This window comes from Rana temporaria, chromosome 3, assembly GCF_905171775.1.
Source record: "Rana temporaria chromosome 3, aRanTem1.1, whole genome shotgun sequence".
NCBI lineage: Eukaryota > Metazoa > Chordata > Amphibia > Anura > Ranidae > Rana > Rana temporaria.
The window spans coordinates 125,538,604-125,564,585 of NC_053491.1; the positions used below are offsets into that span (position 1 = coordinate 125,538,604).

Below are 25,982 nucleotides of genomic sequence, written 5' to 3' on the forward strand. Positions count from 1 at the left end.
CACACATTTCTCAGCTGATAGCCGCCCTTTTCTACTGCAAGTTTGACCAATATTTACATTTCTTAAGTCACCAGCTCAGCCTCCCAACATGTATAAATCTCCAACTGCTGCTGTGATGTTGTAAAAAGTGTAGCGACAGTGCCCAGGAAGCTCAGTAGGATGTAGAACCACGTGTGGCTGGAAGGAGGTGTGAGGGGAGATGCAGAAACAACTCATCTTCAAGTGCCCCTTTAGCAGCAGCTGTTACGGAGGCATTCATGTGGTTGTGCTCCCAAACCACGCTGTGTGCGTCCATAGACACACACACAGCATGGCTCAGCTCCACCCTCATGATCCCTCCTCACAGGATTTGATTGAAAGCAGCAGGAGTCAATGGCTCCCACTGCTGCCTCCGTTTCCTAAGAGAAGGTTCAGACGCATGGCAGAGGGGGCGGGAGGAAAAGAAGGTCTGCATGGAGGTTCACTTCAACCTCTCTAGAATGCTGGGGGCAGCCCTAGATGCCATCTGTTCTGGATCAGAATCAGGCATTGCCACGGTGCAAGCTGGACCTAGAGCTTCATTGGTTGTCATGATACTGGGGACCAACCCATACCATGGCAGCAAATGATGCTGATTCAGGACCAACCGAGTCTTGTGCTCCCGGCACCCCAGTGAAACCTAAACTAACTAAATATGGTTGGATGTGCCCCATGAGATGCCTCCATCCCCATACAATAATACAAAGAAACATGAATTGCCCGTGGGACTTTAGATGAGGCGTAACACACGGAATTATAAAATCAATAAGGTAAAGATTTATTGGTAAATACAATTTGCAACAGATTGACAGTGACTTAATGCCATATAGTCAAGCAGATTGGTCAATATATACATAGTAATTCCATTGCCAGGTACAGTGTTTTAAGGATCAATCCATAATAGGTACATAGCATCTAAATAATCGAACAAGTTTTGTGACATAGCATCACTTCCTCAGGGGTTGATGCACACACAATTGTAATTCTGCAAGACATCACATGCTCATGATCTAATGGTAGTCGTCTGGAAACTGTCTGATCCGAGAACTGTGGGTGCAGGATTCAAAAGGGCCCAGCAGTGCAAACAGGACGAGATGGAATTGTGGGCATGGAGAGTAATCCAACAAGTCCTTCACAGTGATGGTATGATAAGACATGCTGACAAGGAGGAAAGAGTAATGTAACCGACCGACCACCACCTCTGGGCAGGGCAAGCTAAGGTAGCAGGGGCAAGACCTTTGTGAATACTCTGGGAGAAGAGGATAGGCCAAAAGGGCAGTGAGACAAACCAGAAGTGGTTGTCTGCCAAATTCCAAGTGTAGAAAGCACTGATGAGGTGGGTAAATGGGAACATGTAGATAGGCATCTTGGATGTTTACATATGCCATTTATTCTCCTTGACTCAGAGAGCCAATCATTTACTTTTTAGATTCCATGCAAAATGTTGGAATTTATAAAGAATTTTAGGGATTTTAAATTCAGAATAAGATGAATATCTAAGTCGGCTTTAGTACCATGGACAGGTTAAAGCAAAATTCTATGAAATGGTCTTGTTGCAGTACTAGCACAATGACTCACTGAGACAAGAGTAGGTTCAGAGCATTTTGCAAATATAACTGTTCTTGGTCATTTTTTTGTTGATTTGAAAGTAGGTCTGGGGTGCCTGTGACCCAGAGACAGGAAAACTAACAGATGTCCCCCCAACTCCAAGGAGCAAGAGAGATCCTTCATTTTGAAGAGAACTTTGGGGAAGGTATGAATGGCTTGGTGAGCCAAAACTTGTGGCAAAATGAATGGCTGAACTTGGGTTTTGAAGCTGAAGCCTGATTAGAGTGGACAGGTGCTATGTGTTTTGAGGAGCTTAACCTCCTGAAGAAGGTGGTTTGGGGACTATCCCCTGTGGAAGTGAAACCTTCCCACCTGTGACCTCTTATGAACTGGTCAAGTGCCTTTCCAAACAGACATCCTTCCATGGAAAGGCATATATGTCAGGCACCTTTTGCTGGCAACTTCAGCTGTCCATGCTAATAGGAATAAAATCCTACACATGCGCATAAAAAGTCTCTTGACATGTTCTAGGACATCTACACAGAAAAGTAAAGAAGGAAATTGCTGAAACTGCTGTGTAACATCACTAACCTAAAATATAGGGTCATAGTAACTTTTCATTTTCCTAGTCCAGTTAGCTACAGTTTGGCATGTTAAAATTGCAGCAATAGGTGGTTATAAGGCTGGGCCTGCAAGATTAAAGAGAGCTCTTTCTACCTGCAGAATCTTCAAAAGGAACAGCGAAAGGTTTGTTGAAGACAGAGATGGCAAGATCAACTACAGAAATAGCCTACTTCTTTGTGAACTATTTTTCCACTGGATAGAGTTCAGTAAAGATTTTGGAAGAATAAAAATGCATTCAGTAGTGACACAGTAGTTATAGTCTGTACACTATCTATTCATGAACAGGGAATGTTTTGCAGGGTTTTTAGGTCTCTTTGCAACCAAAGGGGTCTGGTGAGACAGAAGAGAGCCAGCTTGCACTATGCCAAGGGTTTTGCAGACAGACAACAAGCTTTTCAATGTTAGCAAGTATGTTGCATGAAGCTCCCTCTTCAATGTATTGACAAACCGTGGGAAAAAAATCTTCTGCAGCTTCCTCCAATACTTCCTCAGTATCCTCTATATTTCCTTCTGTCTCTGCATCCTCTGGGACGGACATCAGAATATGACTCCAGTTGAAATACAGGTAAAAAAAGGCATAGTGTTTTTGGGGCCTGGACAGAGATTACAGTATTAAGGCCAAAAGAAATAGGACACATTAAAAGATTTCTGCTTTAGTCAAATAGGCTGCTTGTTGAGTGTCTGAAATAGAGGTAGAATTGAATGCGAAAACTGGTGTTAGAGCTGGTTCTTGCTCCCCTGTGGCTCACTACACACAATGCACTACATGCCAAGGTGAGTGCCTAATGCAGGATCCAGTGCTTAAGGCAAACACTGAAGCCCCATTTAGTGGGACCTGTGTATGGTCCCAAGATAAACATCAAGAATAACCGACCCAGAAAAATGCTAGATAGCCCAGTAAGCATTTTGATATAAAGTTTTTGAATCTTAGAAAGAAAATAATTCTCCAGAAGTGAACAGGTTCATCACATCAGGACACTGTGAAAAACTTGGAGTATCACAGAGTGGGCAGAGTGTGCGCCAAGGAAATTTTGATTTTTCACCAGTGTCCAGTTACCTGAAAGAAGCTGTATATAAGCCACAGTCTAAGAAAACAAGTTCTATGTCCTGTACATTACGATAAATCAATGTTGCATGCAGCTCTGCATGCCCATATCAAATCTACAATTAACATTTACCTACATTGTACTTCCTGGTATCTAGAAGCACTGGTGATGTGGCCATACAGATGCATCCTGGAAAGGCTACCCCCACCTAAGTGTCTTCCTGGGAAAGACCATGTACATACTGCAAGATCTCACAATCTTGGCAAATAATTTTTTTTTTTTCAGATGGCTTGTTTCCCATGAGCAAGTGGGGTGGAGTTACTCTAAGAAGTAAGCAGAGATTAAATCCTTTGCCCTTTCCTAAAGTGGTTATTGAAAGGAGAGCTGGAGAAATGAATAAAGAACATTTTCAGAAAGAAATGCCTGCAAGGAAAAGTGAATATATTGGTTATACTTTTTCAAAACTTTTTTGCAGGTCCACTTTAAGAAGGCTTTTACTGGGTTGTTTACTGCTTATTTGTCAGCCCATTTTGTTAGTCCATAAGCCTTTCTCCATAGCCAAGGTTTCCAAACACTGCACTGATGGTGACCCATTATTTTGAAACAGTTGTATGTAGTTTTAAATAAATGTTTCCACAACGACAGACTGTATAAGTACTATAAATCAGAAGGACTGGGTGTGCAGGTGGCTCCAAACAATAAGTTATTTGGATGCTTGCCCACTAAGATAGGTGGTATAACTCCTTATTTTTGGTAGGCTGTTCAATGCTTGTTGGTGTCGCACTTTTCCAAGCTAAACAAAAAATCTCTAGATGTACATAAAAAAAAGCTTTTGTAAACAGTTTTTGTCATCTTATTTTAAGACCAGTAAAAAAATATCCATATTATCTGTATGCTCAATGAGGTTACATTTTATTTACTGACATAACGTTTAAGGTTTTCTTGCAAAGTTTTTGGTAACATATTACTGATCACCTTATCAAATTAGTTCATTTATAAAAACTGTGCTTCATGTAACTGTTATATGGAGTCTGAACAAAAAATATTTCCAATAATTTTTACTGGATGATAAAAACATAAAAATGCTTACTTTTATGAAGTTTCAAAACTGTATAAGACATTGCAGTTAGAATCCGGTCACCTTCAAGTATGTATACATCCCATATTCTTAGATTTAACGTAAAAGGTGTCTGCAGAAGAGAGAGACCATTAGCCAAAAATATTTTACAGACTTAATGCACCTGCACAAAAATATAAGCTTTCAACATCTTGTAATTGCAGTCAAAGATGAAAAACAAACAAAGAAAAAAATCAGAGCAAAGTCAGAAATTAGGAACATCTTAAAAGATCTCAAATAAGGAAAGACCTATGAAGGATTAAAGAGGAGTTTCACCCTAAAAAGGAACTTTCTATTAACAGCTTGCCTTTAACTACTTGCCGACCTGTCGCTGTCGTTTTACGGCAGCAGGTCGGCTCCCCTGCACGAGAGCCTATAGCTCTAGGTCGGCTCTCTCGCAGGCAACTAGGGGTAACACACAGCTCCCGGTCCTGTCGGGGGGGGGGGGGGGGAATGCTGATCTTCTGTTCATGCAATGTATGAACAGAAGATCAGTGATTTTCCCTAGTGAGGCCAACCCCCCTACAGTTAGAACACACCCAGGGAACATAATTAACCCCTTCCCCGCCCCCTAGTGTTAACCACTTCACTGCCAGTGGCATTTTTATAGTAATCCAATGCATTTTTATAGCACTGATCGCTATAAAAATGCCAATGGTCCCAAAAAATGTGTCAAAAGTGTTCGGAAGTGTCCGCCATAATGTTGCAGTACAGAAAAAAAAAATTGCTGATCGCTGCCATTACTAGTAAAAAAAAAATTAATAAAAATGCCATAAAAATACCCCCTATTTTGTCAACGCTATAACTTTTGCGCAAACCAATCAATAAACGCTTATTGCGATTTTTTTACGAAAAATATGTAGAAGAATACGTATCGGCCTAAACTGGGGAAAAAAAATTTTTATATATATTTTTGGGGGATATTTATTACAGCAAAAAGTAAAAAATATTCATTTTTTTCAAAATTTCCGCTCTATTTTTGTTTATAGAGCAAAAACGAAAAACCGCAGAGGTGATCAAATAGCACCAAAAGAAAGCTCTATTTGTGGGGAAAAAATGACGCAAATTTTGTTTGGGAGCCACGTCGCACGACCGCACAATTGTCAGTTAAAGCGACGCAGTGCCGAATCGCAAAAAGTGCTCTGGTCTTTGGGCAGCAATATGGTCCGGGGGTTAAGTGGTTAATGTAAAAAAAAAAAATTTTTTTTTTTTTTACTTCTATCTGATTGTTACTAGGCACAATTTGCTATTTGCCTAGTTCCTGGTCCTAGGTGGTTCAACCTTCTGTCCTAAGACCCCATTGCCTCATGGGAAATGATGACACTCATTTCCCAGGAGTCTCTGGGCATTAATGTGCCGAAAAAAAAAAAAAATCGCACAGCATGCACCTCTCCCAGAAAATCACACATATGATGGATACCGCCACAACATGAGCTGGAGGATATAAGGCAAGTGTTTGTATTGATTTCTGGAATGATTTGGGAGCTATTAAAATGTTTTAGGGACTATTTAATGTGATTAATTTTAGCTTGCAAAAAAGCATCTTGCAATCTTTCACCTGCACTGTGTTACATTGTAGATCAGAAGGCTGGCAGGCTACCAAGTCAATCCTTGGGGAGGGGTCTGCTGGTTGGTGGGGATTTGGGGGCAATTATTGAGTTAGTGAAATAAAAGATAAATAAGGGAATCCATAAAGGGTGCTTATAAAAATCTTTATAATTCTGTCCCGTCTCTCTACAGGGCTTTTTAAAGGGCTCTATCCCCAGTAAAGTAATGCAAACACATTTTTTTATTCCTCGGAAAGTGTTTTTTGCTATAAAACTTTGAGGATAAATTACTCCTACAGCTAGGTCTGTGGAGTAATTTGACAACATTGTAAAAATACAGCAGGTAATATAAGTATTAAACATGCCACTATTTGTTTAGGTAAATATATTTATAAAGGTGCTATTGACATGAATATTTCCCCTCACATGTCAGTAACAAACCATGCATACAGAGAAATCAAAACAAATAAGTTCAGAAATAAAGTTATGTGTAATAAAATGGAATGACAGGGAAAAAGTATTGAACACATGAACAAAGGAAGGTGCAAAAAGACACCAGCTAAAATCTATCAGTACTTGGAAAGCAATCCTGCCCCTTGTCAGTGCAAATAAAAATCAGCTGGTTCAAGCTCTACCGTTACCCTATAAAAAAGGGGTCTCATTACCAAGGTGTCATGATGGGTAAAAGCAAAGAGCTCTCTCAAGACCTTTGCAACCTTATAATTGCAAAACATACTGGGGGCACTGGTTACAAAAGGATTTCTAAACTTCTGAATGTTCCAGCGAGCACAGTTGGGACCATTATTCGTAGATGGAAAGAACACAATTTCACTATAAACCGGCCACAACCAGGTGCTCCGGGTGGTGACGACATAAGGGGGCGGGGGTAATTATTTCATCACCACCCGGAGCATGCTGGAAATGTGACGTCATAAGAGGCCTATATAAATCGTTGCGCACCGCACACCCGGCATTACAGCAGGAGGGAGCGTCGAGTCAACATCGAAGAAGAGAAGAGGCAAGAAGGTGACGCAGAAGACCGGGCCCCCGCATGTAAAAGAGCTGAAAGAAGACAGTGGAGGTGCCCGGCAGAAGGAAGAAAGAACCGAAGAGCGGGAGAAGAGAGCGGAGAAGTCGGAAGACCCCCCGAAGTCTGATAAAGGGAGAAGACCGGGCCCACGCTACTAAAAGAGCTGGAAGAAGATAGCGGAGGTGCCCGGCAGAAGGGGGAGAAAAAACGGAGAGCGGAGAAGTTGGAAGACCCCCAAAGCTGCCTAATAAATTACTTTAAAAACCTGTGTAGTGTGTTTTTATTCTCGACACTTTTTACCCCACAGGTGAATGGGTAGGGGTACGATGTACCCAATATTCTCATTCACATAGGGGCTCCCAGATTCCGATAAGCCCCCCACCCGCAGCCCCCGACAACCAACGGCCAGAATAAAGGTGGTCGACTAGACCGCCATGCCCTTTTGTGGACCAGACACTGACACAAAAGAGAGTCAGATCTCCGAAACTGAGCCGTAGCAGGCTTGTACACCCGCAAAGAGAGTACCACGCCTAAAGTATAAAGGCAACCTCCATAGGATGCACTGGCCGTGGACACAAGGATGGAAGAACAATGTCCTTATTCCGGCGAAATGCCAAAACCACCCTCGGAAGAAGGGAAGGTCGTGGGCGCACCACCATCTAATCCTATGGAGGGTCAAGCATGGCGGCTTGCAAGACAAGATCATCAACTCAGAAACCCCTCTAACAGAGGTAAAGGGGCCACCTTCTGAGATCGTTGTCAAGAGAAATCTCCCTGATGTTTCCAAAAGGAAGGTTCCTGAAGAAACGAGAGCACCAGAGTCAAAACTCATGGGGGAAGAGATGGGCCAAGAGGGGAAAGTATAGGACAAATACCCTGCACAAAACAGTTCCCACCAGTGAACGGGCCGCAAAAAGGCCACTGAAAGAACACAGCCAAGGCTGAAATCTGCCCCAAACGATGCTCTAAGCAATTTTTAGATCCACTCCAAGCTGTAAAAACAGCAGGACCCTGGACACCGAGTACGTCCGTGGATGTCACTCCATCTCTTCGCACCAAGAGATGTAGGCCAGCCAGATGTGACGGTAGATCCTCCGGAAGACGACTACTGTGCCCTCAGCATGGTTGAGATGACAGAGTTGGACAGACCCGGTCTCAAAGTCTGGATTCCAATAGCCATGTTGAGCAAGCCAGTGACTGTACAACAGTACGAAGTATGGGACCTCGAGACAGAAGGACCTCCCGCCCTGGCAACCGCCAGGGTACCTCCGCTACCAGGTGCTCGATATCAGCTTACCAAGGACGCAGAATCCAATCTGGAGCGATTAGAATCATCGGGATTCCCCAGCCTCCACTCTGTGGAGCAGCCGGGGAGGCCACTACAATGAAGGAAAAGGCATAAAGTCGCCGATACAGACCCCACAGGGCCACCAACGCGACTGACGAATCTGTACAGAATCACTAGACCTGGCCACAAACTTTGACACCCTTGTGGCTGAGACGAGCGGCGAGATCCATGCCCTGTGAAACTGGTCCAGCATCAGGAGACTAAAGTAGCCCACCTGCTGGTATACCTGATGGTAGAACGAAGCCACGGCCCTGGCGTTGTCAGGCTGAATCCAGATCGGACGACCTTACACCCTCCTCGACCACGAGGAGAGGCATAGCCCAATTGCCCAAAGTACTAGGACAAATAACGGTAGACAGGGTCTACAGCACCTGGTATTCCCAGGCGGACTCCCATCCAGGTACTAATCAGGCCCGACCCTGGGTAGTTACCGAAATCAGACGAGACCGGGCCCATACAGGGAGGCGTGGCCATAGGTTCACTCAAGTCCAGTGACTCTGGGCCGACTGGACCCCCCAGGTGCACCTACAACCCGAGAGGTTGGCGTCCATTGTAATCACTATACACAAAAAGGAAGAAACTACTTCCCGGACCGAAGAGTCGGGGATCAGAGGCACCAACTCAGAGGGACACCGACTAGGTGGCGCACCTAAATCTGAGGATTCAGAGACAAGAGATTTGTACCACTCGGACAGTATTTCCCTCTGGAAAAAACACGAGCGTGGAACTGGGCATACGGTACCGCCTCAAAGGAGGTTACCCACAGACCTAGGATCTGCATGCAAATGGAGAGAAGACCGTTTGCTCGATGCCAATACCTTCACCGCAGACTGAAGAGTCTGCAATTTCTCCAGGGGAAAAAAGACCTTCGCCACCGTGGAGTCCGGAACCCCTAGGTACTCCAAAACTGAGTCGGAACCAGGACCGACTCCAAATGTTTAACGCCCACCCGAATTGTCGGAGGGTCGGAAAAGCAACCGACACGACCACTAATTCAATAAGTTGTCTAAATAGCCCACGATGGCAAAGCCTCGCTGTCCCAACAAGGTTAGGATAAATGCAAGCTCCTTGGTGAAAACCTGTGGTGCTGGCGCCAGATCAAAAGGAAGGGCCACAACTGGACAGTGGGCCTCCCCACCACGAGGCACAAAAACCTCTGACTCGCGCAAAGTGGGACATGCATGTATGCGTCCTTGAGGCGCAGCTACCACCGAACGAATGGATTCCGAGCGGAACTACCCATCGTTCACAAAGGCATCTTAGGCCCTTGAGGCCCAAAATCGGATGGACCCTGTCCATCTTTGGGACCGAGAACAGATCTGCATAGAATCCCTCACACCTCTAGTCCTGCAGGAAAGGTAAAATTACCCCGCAGCTTAGCAAGTCCCACACTGCCCCAAGGCAGACCGACGAGCCGGAAGAGGGAGACAGGAGGGAGACAGGAGGGAAGAAATCTGTTCAGTGGATCGGAAGGAACCCTATCTAGTACTCCAAAGATACCATCTCGCAGACACACTGGTCGGAGAACAGGGAGATTCACCGAGTTGTGAACAGCAAAGTCGACCCCCCACCTCAGAGACGGGCAGGGGAAGCTACATACACTGGCGGGTTCAGGTGCCGGCACGATCGGCTTACGCACCCAGGGACGTTTTAGTCCCCCAGCTGAGCCTTTGTCGGCCTGGGAGGGTTCGCCCGTGGACCCCGACTGATGAAAATACCACTTTGTTGTGGAACAGGAAGGAACCGGCCGACGGCGGGGCTCCTTCCCCCTGGAAGCCTGAGGGAGGCGATTGCTCTTCCCTCCAGTGACCTCCTTGATAATGTCATCCAGCGAGGACCCAAAAGGTCTCCCACCCATAAAGGGTAAATCTGCCAGGGCGTATGTTAGAGGCCTGGCCAGCAGACCAGCATTCCAACCAGAGAAGGCGGCAACCATCTCTGAAACCGAAGCCCTGGATACCAAGGGCACGGCATCCAGTGAAACATCACAGACATACAAGGCATTGGACCAGCTTGTCAGTTAGCCTAATAACTTCGGGAGAGAGTCGGTGCTCCTCCACTGTCTGGTACAAAATGCTTACTCCGTGAGTGACTGGGACCCCAGCGTAGTGGCCACAATAAGCCGCAAGGCAGAGCCCAGCATGGTAGACATGGAACGGGTCAGTACTTCGGATCTTCTATCAGTCAGATCCATACAAGCGGGGGTTCCCGCAATAGGGAGGGTGGTCACCTATACATGACAACCGGAGGGTCCACCAACGGAAAAGAAGCCCACTCTCTTAAAAAGGCTCTCCTCAAAGGGGCACTGAACACCACCAGGCGGTGAGGGACTACAAAAGCCCTCAGCGGCTTTTCTCATTCCGCATCTTTAGAAATTAGCAAAGAAGGGCACAGAAAAAAAAAGCCTACACAGAACGGTCTGATTTGTGTGATCACAAATAAGACCGAGCCCTCAGTGGAAACCCAGCTGCACTATCTATTACAGCAGTGAGGTACCTGGTCCATGGCTCCATGAGATAGCATTCCCCAGTGGATAACGGGGGGAGGGGGCACTCTTAACCCCCACCTGACCGCAGTCCACCCCCACCCTGGCACCAAAGTGTCCAGGACCAACAATAAAAAGCATCTGTGGGAATTCCAGGCACTAAACACCTGCTGCCACCACAAGCATGTTGGGGAAGGACCAGATACTGACTCCAAGGGGCAGATCCACAGAGATCTGCACCGGCGCAGCGTATGGGAGATACGCTACGCCGCTGTAACTTACTTTTTGTTGCATCGAATCCAGAAAGAATTTGCGCCGTAAGTTACGGCGGCGTAGTTTATCTCTGGCGGCGGAATTCAAATCGGCGATTAGGGGGCGTGTTTCATTTAAATGAAGCGCGTCCCCGCACCGAATGAACTGCGCATGCTCTGTTTCAAAATTTCCCGCCGTGCATTGCGCTAAATGACGTCGCAACGACGTAATTTTTGTAAACATAGACGTGAATTATGTCCATCACGATTCACGGACGACTTACGCAAAAAAAAAAAAAATTAAAATTTCGACGCGGGAACGACTTAACAGGGCAAGTCTAACTATACGCCGCAAAAAAGCAGCTTTAACTATACGCCGCAAAAAAGCAGCTTTAACTATACGCCGCAAAAAGCCGACTAGAGACGACGTAAGAGAATGTGACGGACGCGTGTATGTTCGTGGATCGTCGGAAATAGCCAATTTGCATACCCGACGCGGAAAACAACGTGAACGCCACCCAGCGGACGCCGAAGTATTGCATTTTAGATCCGAAGGCGTACGAGGACGTACACCTGTCGGATCTAACCCAGATGCCGTCGTATCTTGGTTTGAGGATTCAAACTAAAGATACGACGCGGGTAATTTGAAAGTACGCCGGCGTATCAGTAGATACACCGACGTACTCGCTCTGTGGATCTGGCCCCAAAAGTTTAGAAATACATACGCATAGTGTGTATGTATGTATATCACCACAAAAAACGTAAGCTCCCAGGCCCTATTCAGGGCATCTCACCCCTTGCCGCGCTGACCAGGGTACCCACCTCAGGAGGAGACTGCCCAGCGCTGCCATCCGCCCTCAGCACACGGCGTGTGGGGAGGAAAAAAAACGTGAGGTAACGTGCGGCAGCCGAAGGGACCTGTGTGTGCCGTAGGATTCAGCACTAGGGGTCAGGACTACCCAAAGATGGCCGCCGAGCGTTCAGAACGCAGCCACAGGAAAATGGTCGACCGCAATGTAAGCTGCACATGGCGCAGCTACAACAAAATAGCCGCCAATGGGAGTTTTCAATGCAATTGAAAAACCACCCCAAAAATGGCGCCAGCGTCGACAGAATGGCGGTAAAATGCTGCATTTACACAGTAAAAGCCTTCTAGGGCTTTAAAAGTGCCATAAAAGAAAAAAACCCTCACAGGAAAGCCCCAGTACAAAAAACTCAGGCCAGATACACAGTCCCCTCAGGAAGGCCCCCCCCTGACAGCGGTAAATGTTAACAATGCAGCAGGGGGAAAGGAGCAGGGAAGGGAGGAGGAGGAGAGGACCCCCGAACCCCAGGAATGCCCAGCCGTACAAACCCACCAAAGCGGGAGGGACTGTACTTACCCATCCGAGCGAGGATGGGGGTAGCTGTTGGCCCGGTCCACTGTGAGTGAGACAACACCACAGCCCAGTCATATGTGAACCTCGGAGCAAAGCTCACTGGCCACCCCAGGAGTCATGGGGTATGGTGTGGCAGACCCAGCCTCTTTGCAAAGGTGTGACCACGCTCGCTGGTCGGACTGAGTAGACTACAAGGATTTATATTATCCAGCCGGTCTTCTTAGCTGACAGTTGAAAGAAGATTCTTCAAGAAAATTTTTTAAATAAAATAAAAATTTCTCCTCAGGGCGCTGGGCCCAAAGGGAGCCATACGTCCTTCTCCTTTGCTAGGCAGAACAAAACTAAGGCTGCATGCTGCAGTGAGGAGGGCTATGTCTGGAGGAACCGCCCCCTGGGCAAGGCTGTTCAACTCTGTTAATGTAACATGTATTTATTATGTAACATGTTTCTGCCTAGTCCTCTCCTGTAAACAGGGAACATAACCCACTTGTCAAGATTTAAGGAGCTGTGTCCGTCCATGGACGATAAGAGAAATAGATGCTTCCAGGCTTGTTCAACACATTAAATGCTCCATTTTAGCATATGGGAAACTGTCAGATGGTGTGGTGAAGAGGCAGTGCACTGTATATTTCAGAGCATCACCCTGTTTAATTTTATCTTTTGTTTATTTTTTGCCGTGTGTTTGGGGCACATAGAAAAAAGGTGTTTTCTATGTGTCCTAGCAGAGAGCGGCATTTATCCAGTGTGGAAATGCCATGTGTGGATAAGCCTTAACAATCTGACTGAAAAATGCTTTACATACCAAAAGCGGTAACCCCGAGCCAGACTCGGGATCGCATTGCAGGATACAGGGGAAGTTACTTACCTTGTCCCTGGATCCTGCAATGTCTCCCCGCTGTGCGTGCGTGCGTGCGAGCTGTCATCTCGTTTGATTCACACACTGGTGACTGCAGAGTGCTGCCGAGCTCCATTCCAAAGCGGTGTGACGCATGGGGGCGGAGTTTGACGCCAAATAAAAAAAAAGTTAAAACACAATATAGATACAGTATACTGTAATCTTACAGATTACAGTACTGTATACAAAAATTACACGTCTCCTATGTCCCTAGTGGTTAGTCCAGCGCCCTTGCATGCAGTTTTATATTATAAAAACTGTTCTTTCTGCCTGGAAACTGGAGATTGTCCATAGCAACCAAAAAGTGTCCGTGTACAACAAAAGTGGTTTTAGAGCAGCTAGAAAACCGCGATAAAAAATTAGAATCACTTGCAGAATTGAGTGATAGTGATTTGTGGCGAAATTCATCATCAAACACTGAAAGTAATGACAGCGACAATTCTGCAACTGAGAAAATCTCAGTGTTTTTGATTTGATTACATTATTGAATAATTTTTATTATAATTACATTACTATTTGTAATAATTATTTATTATACCTCAGACAGGAGGCTCATATCTTATGCATTAATCCTTCTTTATTAATGCTCACAGCAGAAGTGTAAAAACATCTAACGTATGTAAAAAAGAAAAAACTGGTAGAACCACACCTCCCAGCAGTCCCATGGCCTAAACCACTCCCATACTAGTCTCTATAAATGGACTGCTCTCATCTAAGATCTTCCTCTTTCTTTCTGCTCACGGCGGAGCAAGTTAAGTATCACCAAATGATTTGATATATTGATATTGATATTGAGAATATGTTATTTGTCATTATATATATATATCTTTCATAGTACGGTTTACAGATAACCTTGCCTGCCACCCAAGGCTTCATTCACCACATAATTCCGTTTGTAACCTCTTTTAAACCGTTCTTTCTCTCACCTGTCTAACTCCTTTCTGTACTGTACCATACTACTCCTGTTCCGCTGGGACCGCGATCGTCAGCGGTCACCAGCGGCCATACGCACCCTCTCTCTCTCTACCTGCTTCTCCCATGCGGCGCGCCATCTTGGGCATGTTCACTTTCCTCTCCCCCCTGTAAAACGAGCGTGCGTCGCCAAGGAGGCGGATCCACCGCCTCACTCTATCTCCACAGAGCCGCCCCCGCCGTCCTATCACTTCTGTGCTGGACTCGGGAGGCGGGTCCCCCTCGATCTTTTCGACCAATGGACGCCTGGGAGCCGTAGTCTCGCGAGACTTCGCCCCCAGAGCGCAATCGATCACAGGCTCTCCTCCCGTCGCATGCCAGTCGGCGCTGGTGACCGGAGGGAGAGCCTGGTATAGTTCTAGTCCGCAAATCGCTGCCATTATTTTGTCCTGGGAATTTTATTCCCACCCCTGTGCCCACAGTTTCTCAAACTTCCTATTAGAACCCCTAAATACTACAGAGCCATCGCTCTATATTTATAAAAATTTTTTACACAACCGCAGCTGTCCCTCTCTAACATGACTGAGGAAGGTTCCCCCTCCCCATTAGAACAGGACCTGGTTCTAGAACCAACTCATCTCCTTAGTTCAACCCAATTACAGGACATCATTAATCAATCGGTTCAAGCAGCACTGGCAATAACTGCCGCTTCCGGACCACCCCAATCCACTCATTCCTCTGTGCCCGTACCCCTCGGCACAGAACCGACCACAAAGAAAGGAAAATCTTCTTATAAAAGGAAGAATGTGGTGACGGTTTATGACTCCCCGGCAGGGGAAGCTAATAATATGCGGCGAGCAGATCCTTCCACGGACTGCCACCCCACGCATCCTACAGATCCCTTTCAACCTCTGAGCCTCAGAGAGTCAACAAAAAGGCACGGTTTAGCTAAGAGAGCCAAACCAGACTCATACGTTTTAGAGTCGGACGACGATTCATCCGCAGAGTCGGATAAATCAGATGTCTCAGGATCTGATTACTATGAGGAAGAAGACGCGGGGGCTTCGGCAATCCTCCCGGATGCCACCCCTGACGAACAGGGCAAAGACGTCTTAGACGCCATGGGGGAACCCCTATTTAACCCGGACACTATCTCCCATCCTCGCTCTGGGGACTGGTCCCCTCTGCCCCACGTGTCCCAATATGTAGAACTCTGGGCACGCAAAACTTTAGATAAGTCCAATCGCAATAAGCTTAGATCGGAGTGCCCCCGTCCGCATATACCCATGAAAGCGGTTGCCACGCCTACGGTAGACCCCATTTTAATGAAATACCTGCTGAAAACAGGTAAAATGCCTAAGAAAGGGATAGACCGGTCCTTTACTAGTATCCAAGACCGCATCCTGGACCTGTTCGGGCCTTTGACCAAAATCCTGAACTTAGCGGAACAATCCGCGACAACAGGCCAAGGGGTTGACCTAACACAACTGCGCGGTTGGGCCCAAAGAGCCATTTGCCTTACGGGCAATGCCAACACCGCCTGTTCAGTTGAACGCAGGCGCTCCATACTCATGCGCCTCGACCCACAGCTAGCCCATCTAGCGGAGTCAGAGCCAGGCCCCTCAGCAGGGGGCATGCTTTTTGGCGAGTCCTTAATAAAGGACATTAATAAATTTGTCGGTATGTTCAACAGCCTAGATAAGGCACAAACGTCCCTGAAAAAACCCAACAATGCCAGAGTTTTTCCTCGGGCCGGCAGATACAGGGGCCGCTCTGCCGGCCGATACAACTCGGGCAGACCCTTCCAGAGGTCTTCCGCTCAAACACAATATACTCAGGCTCCCACCCACTATACCACCACCGCGCAACCGGCACCATTCTTCCCTCCCCGTGGGAGACCCTGGAGGGGACGCGGCCAGAGAGGATACCCTCGTTCACGCCCGTATTCCGGTGAGTACAACAGCCATTACCTTTCCCCTCCTACCGGTAGGAGGCCGCCTAAAGTTTTTTACGCTCGCCTGGTCTGCGATTACGGCAGACTCCTGGGTTCTGAATACAGTAACAGGTTTCCAAATAGACCTTGTGTCCCCACCAACTCTGGGGATATTGCCACCCCCTATCCATTTTTCAGAAGAAAATGTGACCCTCATAGACACCGAACTTCGGGAATTAATAGCCAAACATGCGGTCACCGAGGTCACCGCCCCATCACCGGGTTTCTTCAGCAACCTCTTCCTAGTCAAGAAGAAGGGGGGGGGTTATCGCCCGGTCATAAATCTCCGGGACTTGAACCAACATGTCGCCTATCGACATTTCAAAATGGAAGGCATTCACTGCCTCCGAGACCTACTCACCCCCGGGGACTGGTTGGTGAAGGTGGACCTAAAGGACGCCTACCTCACAGTTCCCATGCACCCGGACTCCCAACATCTCCTTCGTTTCAGATGGTGGGGTCGCATCTGGCAGTTTACGTGCCTACCGTTCGGCCTGCCCTCAGCCCCATGGTGTTTCACCAAGCTGCTGAAACCGGTCGTGGCAGCGTTGAGGAGCAGGGGAGTGCGTCTGATCATCTATCTAGACGACCTCCTCATACTAACCCACTCCAAGCACATGGCCTATCGCCATATGAATTGGACCATCGACCTGTTACAAACCCTGGGCTTTATTATCAACCGAGAGAAATCGGTTCTTGTCCCGGCTCAGGAGATGGAATTTCTGGGTTTCTCGATAGACACCCAACTCGCTATCCTTCGAATGCCCAGCGCAAAGCTGGCCCTAATCCGGAAGGAGATCAGGGCGGTTTTGCGCAAAGGTTTCCTATCCCTACGCGTCCTGGCACGCATAGTGGGCCTATTGGCTGCGTCCATTCAAGCCATCTTTCCGGCTCCCTTACATTACCGAGCCCTTCAGAGGTTAAAAATCCTACACCTGCGCCAGGGCCTTCGCTACGCAGACGAGGTGTCCCTATCCCCAGAAGCTCGGGCCGAACTGCGCTGGTGGCTCCGTCACGCCACCGACTGGAACGGCCGGACGATTTTCAACGCACGCCCAGACGTAGTCATAGAATCGGACGCGAGCCGACGGGGCTGGGGAGCCCGCTTGGGGACGAGGTCCACGGGGGGGATCTGGTCCAGGGAGGAATCCCTGTTGCATATCAACGCTTTGGAACTCTCAGCGGCTCTCTTCGCCATTCAGAGTTTCTTGGCAACACAGACCAATTGTTGCGTGTTATTACGCATGGACAATATTGCGGCGGTTCAATACATCAACCGCCTGGGAGGTACCAGATCCAAGATTCTAGCGGACATCTCCGCGGAGATTTGGCATTTCTGTCTGTCTCGAGACATCTCTCTTATAGCGGAGTACATCCCGGGAGTCTCCAATACAGTAGCAGACTGGAACTCTCGATATCTGGTAGATTCCAGCGACTGGGGCTTAGACCGTTCGGTTTTCAACCAAATAAAATTACTTTGGGGCCCCTTGGGCATAGATCTTTTCGCCTCTCGCCTCAACCACCAACTGCCCCGCTTCTTCAGCTGGAGACCGGACCCGGGGTCCTCGGCTGTGGACGCTTTCCGCCACTATTGGACAGGAGGTACGCACTATGCGCTTCCCCCTTTCTCAATGATCCCCAGGGTCCTTCTACAAATTACCAATCAGGGAGCTACGGTGGTTCTGATCACACCGTGGTGGCCAGCTCAACCCTGGTTTCCCCTGCTATTGGATTCGATCATCGACCACCCCAGACTCCTTCCCCGATTCCCTCTTATCCTGTCTCACCCAACCAAGGGCATTCATCCCCTGGTGGAGGAAGGTACTCTGACGCTCCTGGCGTGGCTGGTATCCGGGTGCCGGACCCGGGTGACGGCCTTTCAAGCTCGGCTAGAGACCTCCTCGCCATGGCCTGGGCCCCCGGGACTCGGTCGGCATACCGATCAGCCTGGCAATTCTGGGTACGTTGGTGCGACCAACGGCAAGTTGATCCCTTGCGTGCCCCTGTAAACGTCATTGCAAACTACTTGGCAGACTCTTTCTCCTCTGGCAAGGCTTATAGTTCCATCAATGTCTACAGGTCAGCCATTTCGGCCTACCACTACCCAGTGGATTCCATGCCTGTAGGCAAACACCCACTGATTTGCAAACTTCTGCGGGGCATCAGGTTCAAACGACCCCCGCGGCCTAAGTATCAGTCCACCTGGGACGTTTCTAGGGTCCTTACCATGCTCTCGGGCTGGGGAGACAACGATTCGCTGTCTCTTAAAATGTTGTCCTTCAAGCTCACTATTTTGCTTTGCCTGGTTTCTATAAAACGCGTTTCTGACGTTAGAGCCTTGGACGTTTCTAGACGCCAATTTTCACCCCAGGGTGTCAAATTCACGATAGTCCGCAGGACAAAGACCAGTCTGCACTCGGTCTTCTATCCCTTTTTCCCTTCACACCCACGACTCTGTGTGGTCAAATGTCTACAGGCATACGAAGCGCACACTGCGGACCTCCGTAGTCCAAACTCCTCTCAATTATTAGTTTCTTACGTCAGACCCCATCACCCAGTCACAACCGCCACCCTGGCACGCTGGGTTAGATCCACCATGGCTCTGGCTGGTATAGACATCACCCGGTTTGGAGCACACTCCTCCAGAGGGGCCATGGCTACCAAGGTGATGGCGACCGGAGGCTCTCTCTCTGATCTGCTAAGGGCGGCCGATTGGTCCTCTGAATCAGTCTTTCGTCTTTTTTATTTCAGACCAGAACATCATGTTGCTATGTCTGTTTTATGATGCTGATTGTTATGTACTGTCTTGTTTTTAATTTTGGAATATACATATATCTATGCTATGTTAGCTTTGAACTTGCATAAGATATGAGCCTCCTGTCTGAGGTATAATTCGAGATTTTCCTAGCTTGTGACGGAAAATATTGATTATATGAAGACAGGAGGCGAGTATCTTCCCTCCCTTCCCAACCCTTTCACGCTTTGTGTTTTGTTTCAGGTTATTGACATATCTGTTACCTGGAATTTCGTTTCAATTTATGGTTAGGGTGATGTTCCCCTGTTCAGTTCATTCAGCAAGTCGACGCGACATCGTGACCCAACACAGTCGGGACCTACAGCCTATTCTTCTTTAGAAGTCTTCGGTTACGGATTAGGGGCCGACTGGTCGAAGAGTTGATAATCACAGGCTAGAAACCACACCTCGCTTTCACGCAAAGAAAGAGGAAGATCTTAGATGAGAGCAGTCCATTTATAGAGACTAGTATGGGAGTGGTTTAGGCCATGGGACTGCTGGGAGGTGTGGTTCTACCAGTTTTTTCTTTTTTACATACGTTAGATGTTTTTACACTTCTGCTGTGAGCATTAATAAAGAAGGATTAATGCATAAGATACTCGCCTCCTGTCTTCATATAATCAATATTTTCCGTCACAAGCTAGGAAAATCTCGAATTATATTAAACATTTATGATTTTGTGTTTCAAACTTTATCATACCTGGGATGTCTACTAGACTCTGGTTTGGACAGATTTAAGGGAGTTATTCCTAAAAATTACAGGCCTACAATATAAAACGCTAAATTTCCATGCAAAACAATTGTACCGCTTTTAGTACCAAAAATCTGAAAGAATCATACCGCCAGGGAGGTTAAAGCTGGGTACACATGTAGAGTTATTTTTTTCTTTTTTTTTTAGTTCAACCAGCATACAGATACATTACAATATAGATCAGCCCAACTTAACTGCTATTAACGGTTTTTAGAATCTTACCCGGTCTAGGAAGCACTGGAAAAACCATTTCATAGTATACAGACTTGTGTACAGTTCCTGAGTTTCCTAAAGTGTAAACAAAATTACATTCATTATTACAAAATTTAAAAGGTCATATATACCGTGTGTGTATATTATATATATAAAAAATATATTACTAAGTTTCCATTACTTGGCAATGCCTTCAATTACTATCCAACTGGCTATCGAAAAACAGTGGTATAGATTCAAAGAATTTCAATTTTGAGAGGTTTTCACATGGCATTTTATTAAATATTTTTACTATATACATAGAATTGCATATTCTCCCTCTAGTAGCTTTATTGATATCAGGGAAATTCAATAATCCAAATAAACAGCCTGTTTTAAAACAGCTTTATTAGACTACTGAATTATACTGGAAAGGAGAAGCAATTCAAATGACTGTTACGTACCATATTAGGCAAAAATATTCAGCCACACCATATGTTAAGAGCCGATACAGATACTTCAATGGACACAACCACCATTACAACATTTACATCTGTATCACATGTTAATATTAGGACACCTACTGTCCAGTGATCCAGCGCGGTCCTCACCAGAGCTGCCGGGTCCAGACACTGGCATGTTTTCTTTGGGAAACTGGCTGTGCCTGCTTGCGGTTTTACAGGTGGCTTCTCACTGTGCATGAGCAAGCCGCATTGCACTTCGTAAATGGTCCTGCAGCTTTCTGGGACATGTGACATTTCCCAGAAGGCTGCAGTGATCCAAACAGAGGTGGGTACCTGTCAAAACCAGGTACCCGCTCCCCCCCAAAACAATATGAAGTGCCAAAACTTAAAGATGGGTGGGGGGGTGAGAGAGACAGACAAGCGGACTGAACTTCCCCTTTTGGGTGAAGGTCAGCTTTAACTTTATAAAGATAATGTATTCCCTTTAAAGCATCCAAAGATCACAAAAGGATGAAAAGCTGTGCCTACATGGTTATTCCAATGGTACACATTTTTATACCTATGATTTGCACTAACAAAAACTGTAGCTAAAAAAGAAAGATGTTTTTTAATGAAATAACTAATGATAATCGTTCTTTTTATGGTGGACGCAGTGTTTGTGAATCATCTCTTGCTGGAGCCTCCCCAAAAGCTGATAACCAAACATGTGAGGCAGAGAGCAGGGGAGGAGCCATCACCCCACATGATAAAGTCATCCCTCAAGCTGATGAAAATAGTCACGTTGAGCAACTTCCAGCTAGACAAGGAAAAGTTGAATAGCTTCCTCCAAGGGTACCAGGGGCATACGCAATGGGAGTGGAAACACAGCAGAGGATCAGATGCAATCATGTTGCCACAGGCACGAGAGAAGTCCATGACAGCAGCAGGATCAACTAGGTATTTAATAACTTGACCAGATGCAATGATTAACAGTTTCTGCCTAATGGTACAGATAACACTTTTAAGGGCATAGACACTTAAGTTATTGGGTTTATTGACATGTTATCCTTTCGTTAAAACAGACAGTGTTCAATTTTAGTTCACAACTGATAATAAGATCTAACCGACAAGGTTAATTATGGTAAACCCTAAAATGACACAAAATATTATCCTTTTCCAAAAATATTCTGTACGCATGCATTAACCAATGGTCCGGTAATCTACTTTTGATGATGATTCTGGTGTTTTTCTGCACATTAGTTGTGATCACGAGCACTGCTCACTACACTACAAAGTCCACAGTGCATAGTCCCTAGTACTTGTTGGGAGCAGGCAAGAGAGAGAGTCGCTATGTTCCTATATACAACAGGACAACAGAGAATTAACACATCCACACGCTAACAGGAAGTCTGATAACAGCAGCAATTTTTTTTTTGAGATTTGGTGGAAGTAAGGCCCCTTTCACACGGGGTGAATCAGTAATGATCCACCTCCGTATGCTCAGTGGGGATCGCTCCGTTGATCCCTGATGAGCTGGCGGAGAGAGGGCGGTCCCACGCCCTGTTTTTTCTCTACTCTCCCCTATAGGGGGGGGGGGGGGGATCGGATGGACACAGACCGTATGTTCGTGTTGATCCAATCCGACCCACAGACGGAAGGAAAAATAGGGTTTTCTTCCGTCTGCAGAATCAGATCATTGCGGAGGCGGACGAGATCGGGTGTCAGCGGATGTTCATCCGCTGACATCCGCGATCTCATAGGGACCAATGTATGTCCCTTTTTCATCCGCAAACGGATGGATGAAAAAGCGGACATACGGTCCCCGCACGTGTGAAAGGGGTCTAAGGAGCAATAGAAGGTACTTTTTTTAATTTTTTAGCTAGGAATACATATTTTTTGGCAGAATTTATTGTCACTTTAAACCTCAACTTCCCAGCCCCCTCTTCATAGCAGAGAAAAACGTTAGTTTTAGAGTTTTCAGAAGAAAACAAGTAAAATGTAAGCAACAAGTTATGATACGCGAGTAAAAGCATGTAACAAATATAAAGTGGGTGCTATCCCAACAAGTGTAATTCTACTTGAAGGCAAAGCTTCTACTTACAAAGTGCTGTTTAAGTTTCGGCATATATTTTTTCACGATTTTGTCATGATGTTCTTGGAATCTGAGAAGCTTTGGAAAGCCAGGGATGAAAAACCCTAAACAAAAAAAAAATATATACATTAAATATTTCAAAGGCACAATAAAATAACCAAAGTCCCTCAGGGCTTATATTGTCAACAGTGATTCAAAGTGCTCTAGGCTGCTTTCACACTGGGGCATCGGTGGCGGTAAAGCGCCGCTATTTTTAGCAACCCTGTACCGTCGTTTTTGCAAAGGTTTTCGGCCGCTAGCGGGGTGCTTTTAACCCCCGCTAGCAGCCGAAAGAAGGTTAAAACCGCCTGCAAATCGGCGCTTTGCCGACAGTTCAGCAGCGCTGCCCATTCATTTCAATGGGCAGTGGGGGTTGAGGAGTGGTGTAAACACTGCTCCTAATTTCAAAGATGCTGCTGCCTGTATGAGTTTTAACGTCCTGCCAGAGCATCGCCTCAGTGTAAAAGCACTCAGGCTTTCACACAGAGACTGCAGGGGAGACATTTTTCAGGCTATGTTTTTAGCCAAAAGCACTTGAAAATGCCCAAGTGTGAAAGGGGTCTAACATACGCATCACCTCGCTGAACTGAAGGTTTAATAGAGGGGAGGGGGGAAGGGAGAGACATAATAAAAAGCACGGGACATCCATGCAGGATCACCAACTGGGACAGGCTTTCTAGAATCCCTGATTGCTAGTTTCAACCAAAAGCAACTGATCAGCAAGCTCAGGGGCCAAACACAGACACATGATTGTCAGCCAATCTGGAAAGAAAAGGCCAGAGCCTGTGTCTGTCATTTTAAAAACAGGATAAAGCACAGGGTGGTGCTCTATGGAACTATACATTTAAGAAAAATGCTGGCCATTACCTTGTACCGGTAAAAGTGAAACTGCAAGGATAGATGTTTGGGAAATGACATTGCTTACTTATTCTTAAAGTTGCGGACTGTGAGGCTATCATTAGAATCCTGGATTTACCCACCTATTGGTCGCTAACCCAGATGTATGCAGGATGGAAGTTAAAGTGAAACTATTTTGAGGGCACTTTTCTACGAATGATTTAGGAATGTCCGAAGGTTAGGCCTGTGTGATCTCAGGTGATTGAATTTTTAGCCAACAATGTTGGCTTCCTAAACACATATAACTCTTTTTTTATGTTTGCTAGGTGTCATTGGTCACGAGGAAATGAGTAACGCTACAAAATTGTTTATTAGACATCTCTTTTTTTTTATGTGCACAAGCTCATGGCCAGGAGATGGATATATGCAGACACTCTTACACATGCTATGTGGAAACAACTGGTTAATGCGGACCTTCCCCTTTATAAAATTACATACGAGGCCCTGCATGCCTCAAAAAAATTACTAAAATATGGTTCCATTGGGAAGACTCCCCAGCTAGAGGCGGCTCCGGAACGGTCGAGTGATTTTACAGTGGGGTGGAATGTAGGGAGGGTCCTGGGTTTGTGGATTCCCCCTATACAAGGTGCATAGGACTTATACCGCACTCCAGTGGTTTAAGGATTTGACATGTTTTATTTGCTGTTGTATTTTTTGTTTTTATTTATTTTATCAAAAAATAATGAAAATCTTTTGCTGGACAATGGCCTGTACATGTATACGGGAATGATTTACTGGTTCTATATGCTTTGTCATACATGCTGGGAATCACTATGCATGTATTTTTTATGTATTTGTGTGTTATATGCTCGCCGGATGGACGTGGAGCCGTTAAACACATTGGAGAGGATATTCTGCCTGTCAGCTGTGACCGAGTTTTCTCCATGACCTGAGTGGATCGACACGCTTTTTATGATCGTGGATCTGGTAAGAGCACACCCTTACTTACCTCTCGGTGGGAATATATGTTTCTTCTGACCAGAGACCAGAGGCTGTTCAATATTTGGATCATTTTATTACTCTGCAACTGTTTTTTGCCCATCTATTTGGACATTCATATGTTTTGGGGTTCTGCTGTTGATTTCCCCTCTCATTTTGGACTGCCTAACAATTGATTAGTATGCAATTCTAATGGACTAACAAAGTTTTTTAAGCGTTTGGTCCCAAATAGCAGATTGTTGTAATTACCCCGAAAGGTTTTTCCCATGACTGTTTGGGCATCATCCCTTTTTTTTGCTATTTTTTGCACTAGCACTTTATTCATTTATGCATTTATTTATTTATATTATTTTCGCATTAAGTTGCGACTCCTAGCGCAACTCATCTTTTTTCTTCTGTGTGTTATATGCTGCCTGTGGCTCTGTCCTGTAATTACTTGCAATTATTTTTTTCTGTCTGGAAATACATTTTATTTTTATTTTTTTAAAGTGGAAATAAAAAGCATTGACAGAATGCTTCCTGCTTGCTCTTTTTGTCTGCTGATAGAATGAGGGAGGAAGGAAACCACAGGAATAAGAGGAAGGACCGACTAGGGAAAGAGAACGAGGAAAGCAGGTGAATAGACTGGACAAACTATGCTCCTGGGGAGGCACAAAAGCAAAAAAGTTAAACCTATTTTCCCGATTTCATTCTCCCTTGGCAGCACTGTGAATCCTGGCACCCTGCAGCTCCTGCACCTTCCCCTCTTGCTAAGCCAAGACATGCAGTCAAGGCTGGTGCTACACACAGAATTGACTGCACACAGAATTGCAGAAAGTGACATTTTTTGAACCTTTGGAGAGGGAAGAATTTTCAATGAAAAAGTGACTGCTCTGGGCATCAGCAAAATGGTGGGCTCCAGCAAAAAAAAACAGAAGTAATGCTGGAGACAATTACAACACCCCCTACTTTTGCTGGTATAATTATTAATGTAGAATTTACAGTACGTTCATTGCTAGAGAACATTAATTTGTAGTTATGAGTAAAGTTCCGCTTTAAGAGTCTGGTGGCATGCTTGTTGTCCAAGGTCAGTGACTCATTAGAAAGTAAAGCCAGGCTCAGGATGACAATAGCATGCATCTTTAAAATTAAGTCAGGATTGGCAGTCCTCTAATATTATCCTCAGTTTCACTCGAAAACGTCACAACAGAACAGTTACATTCACCAATGCAATGAAAACCTGAACTGTATTCGGGAAACAGAGCTCATATCTGATCCACATTTACATTAGCAAAGACACGATGAGAATGAGTTCTCATGCACCACTGGTGATAGAAATAGTCCAACATTTCAGCTGCAAAATGCCTATGACGGTTAATAAAAAATAGAATAAATAATAGAAATAAGCATTTGGAGCAAAACATGAGGGTGGATCCTTGGCTGCCATGGGTATGAAATAAAAATAAGGAAAACCGACAGTGTTCTTAACTGTCATTGTAAACCAGGGGTGTCCAATCTTTTCTGGGCCACATTGGAAGAAGGAATGGTCTTGGGCCACACATAAAATACACTAACAATAAGGATAGCTGATGAGCAGAAAAAGTCAGGCAGGCTTATATAGGTAATGTAACCGAGTAATAAAACTTATTTTTTTTTTTGTAAT

At 45.8% G+C, this 25,982-nt stretch overlaps 1 protein-coding gene and 1 pseudogene across 2 annotated transcripts in view; both read right to left on the bottom strand.

The window, feature by feature from the left end:
* USP6NL (USP6 N-terminal like) overlaps positions 1–25,982 on the bottom strand; it is a 252,946-nt gene that overhangs the window by 44,715 nt on the left and 182,249 nt on the right. For both annotated transcript variants that reach the window (XM_040343385.1, XM_040343384.1), the window contains exons 10-12: positions 22,475–22,569; positions 19,961–20,026; positions 4,327–4,426 (exon numbers count right to left, since the gene is read on the bottom strand). In XM_040343385.1, the coding sequence (XP_040199319.1) occupies positions 4,327–4,426; positions 19,961–20,026; positions 22,475–22,569 (261 nt within the window). The remainder of the gene's footprint in view (positions 1–4,326; positions 4,427–19,960; positions 20,027–22,474; positions 22,570–25,982) is intronic.
* LOC120933863 lies at positions 8,638–8,756 on the bottom strand (annotated as a pseudogene).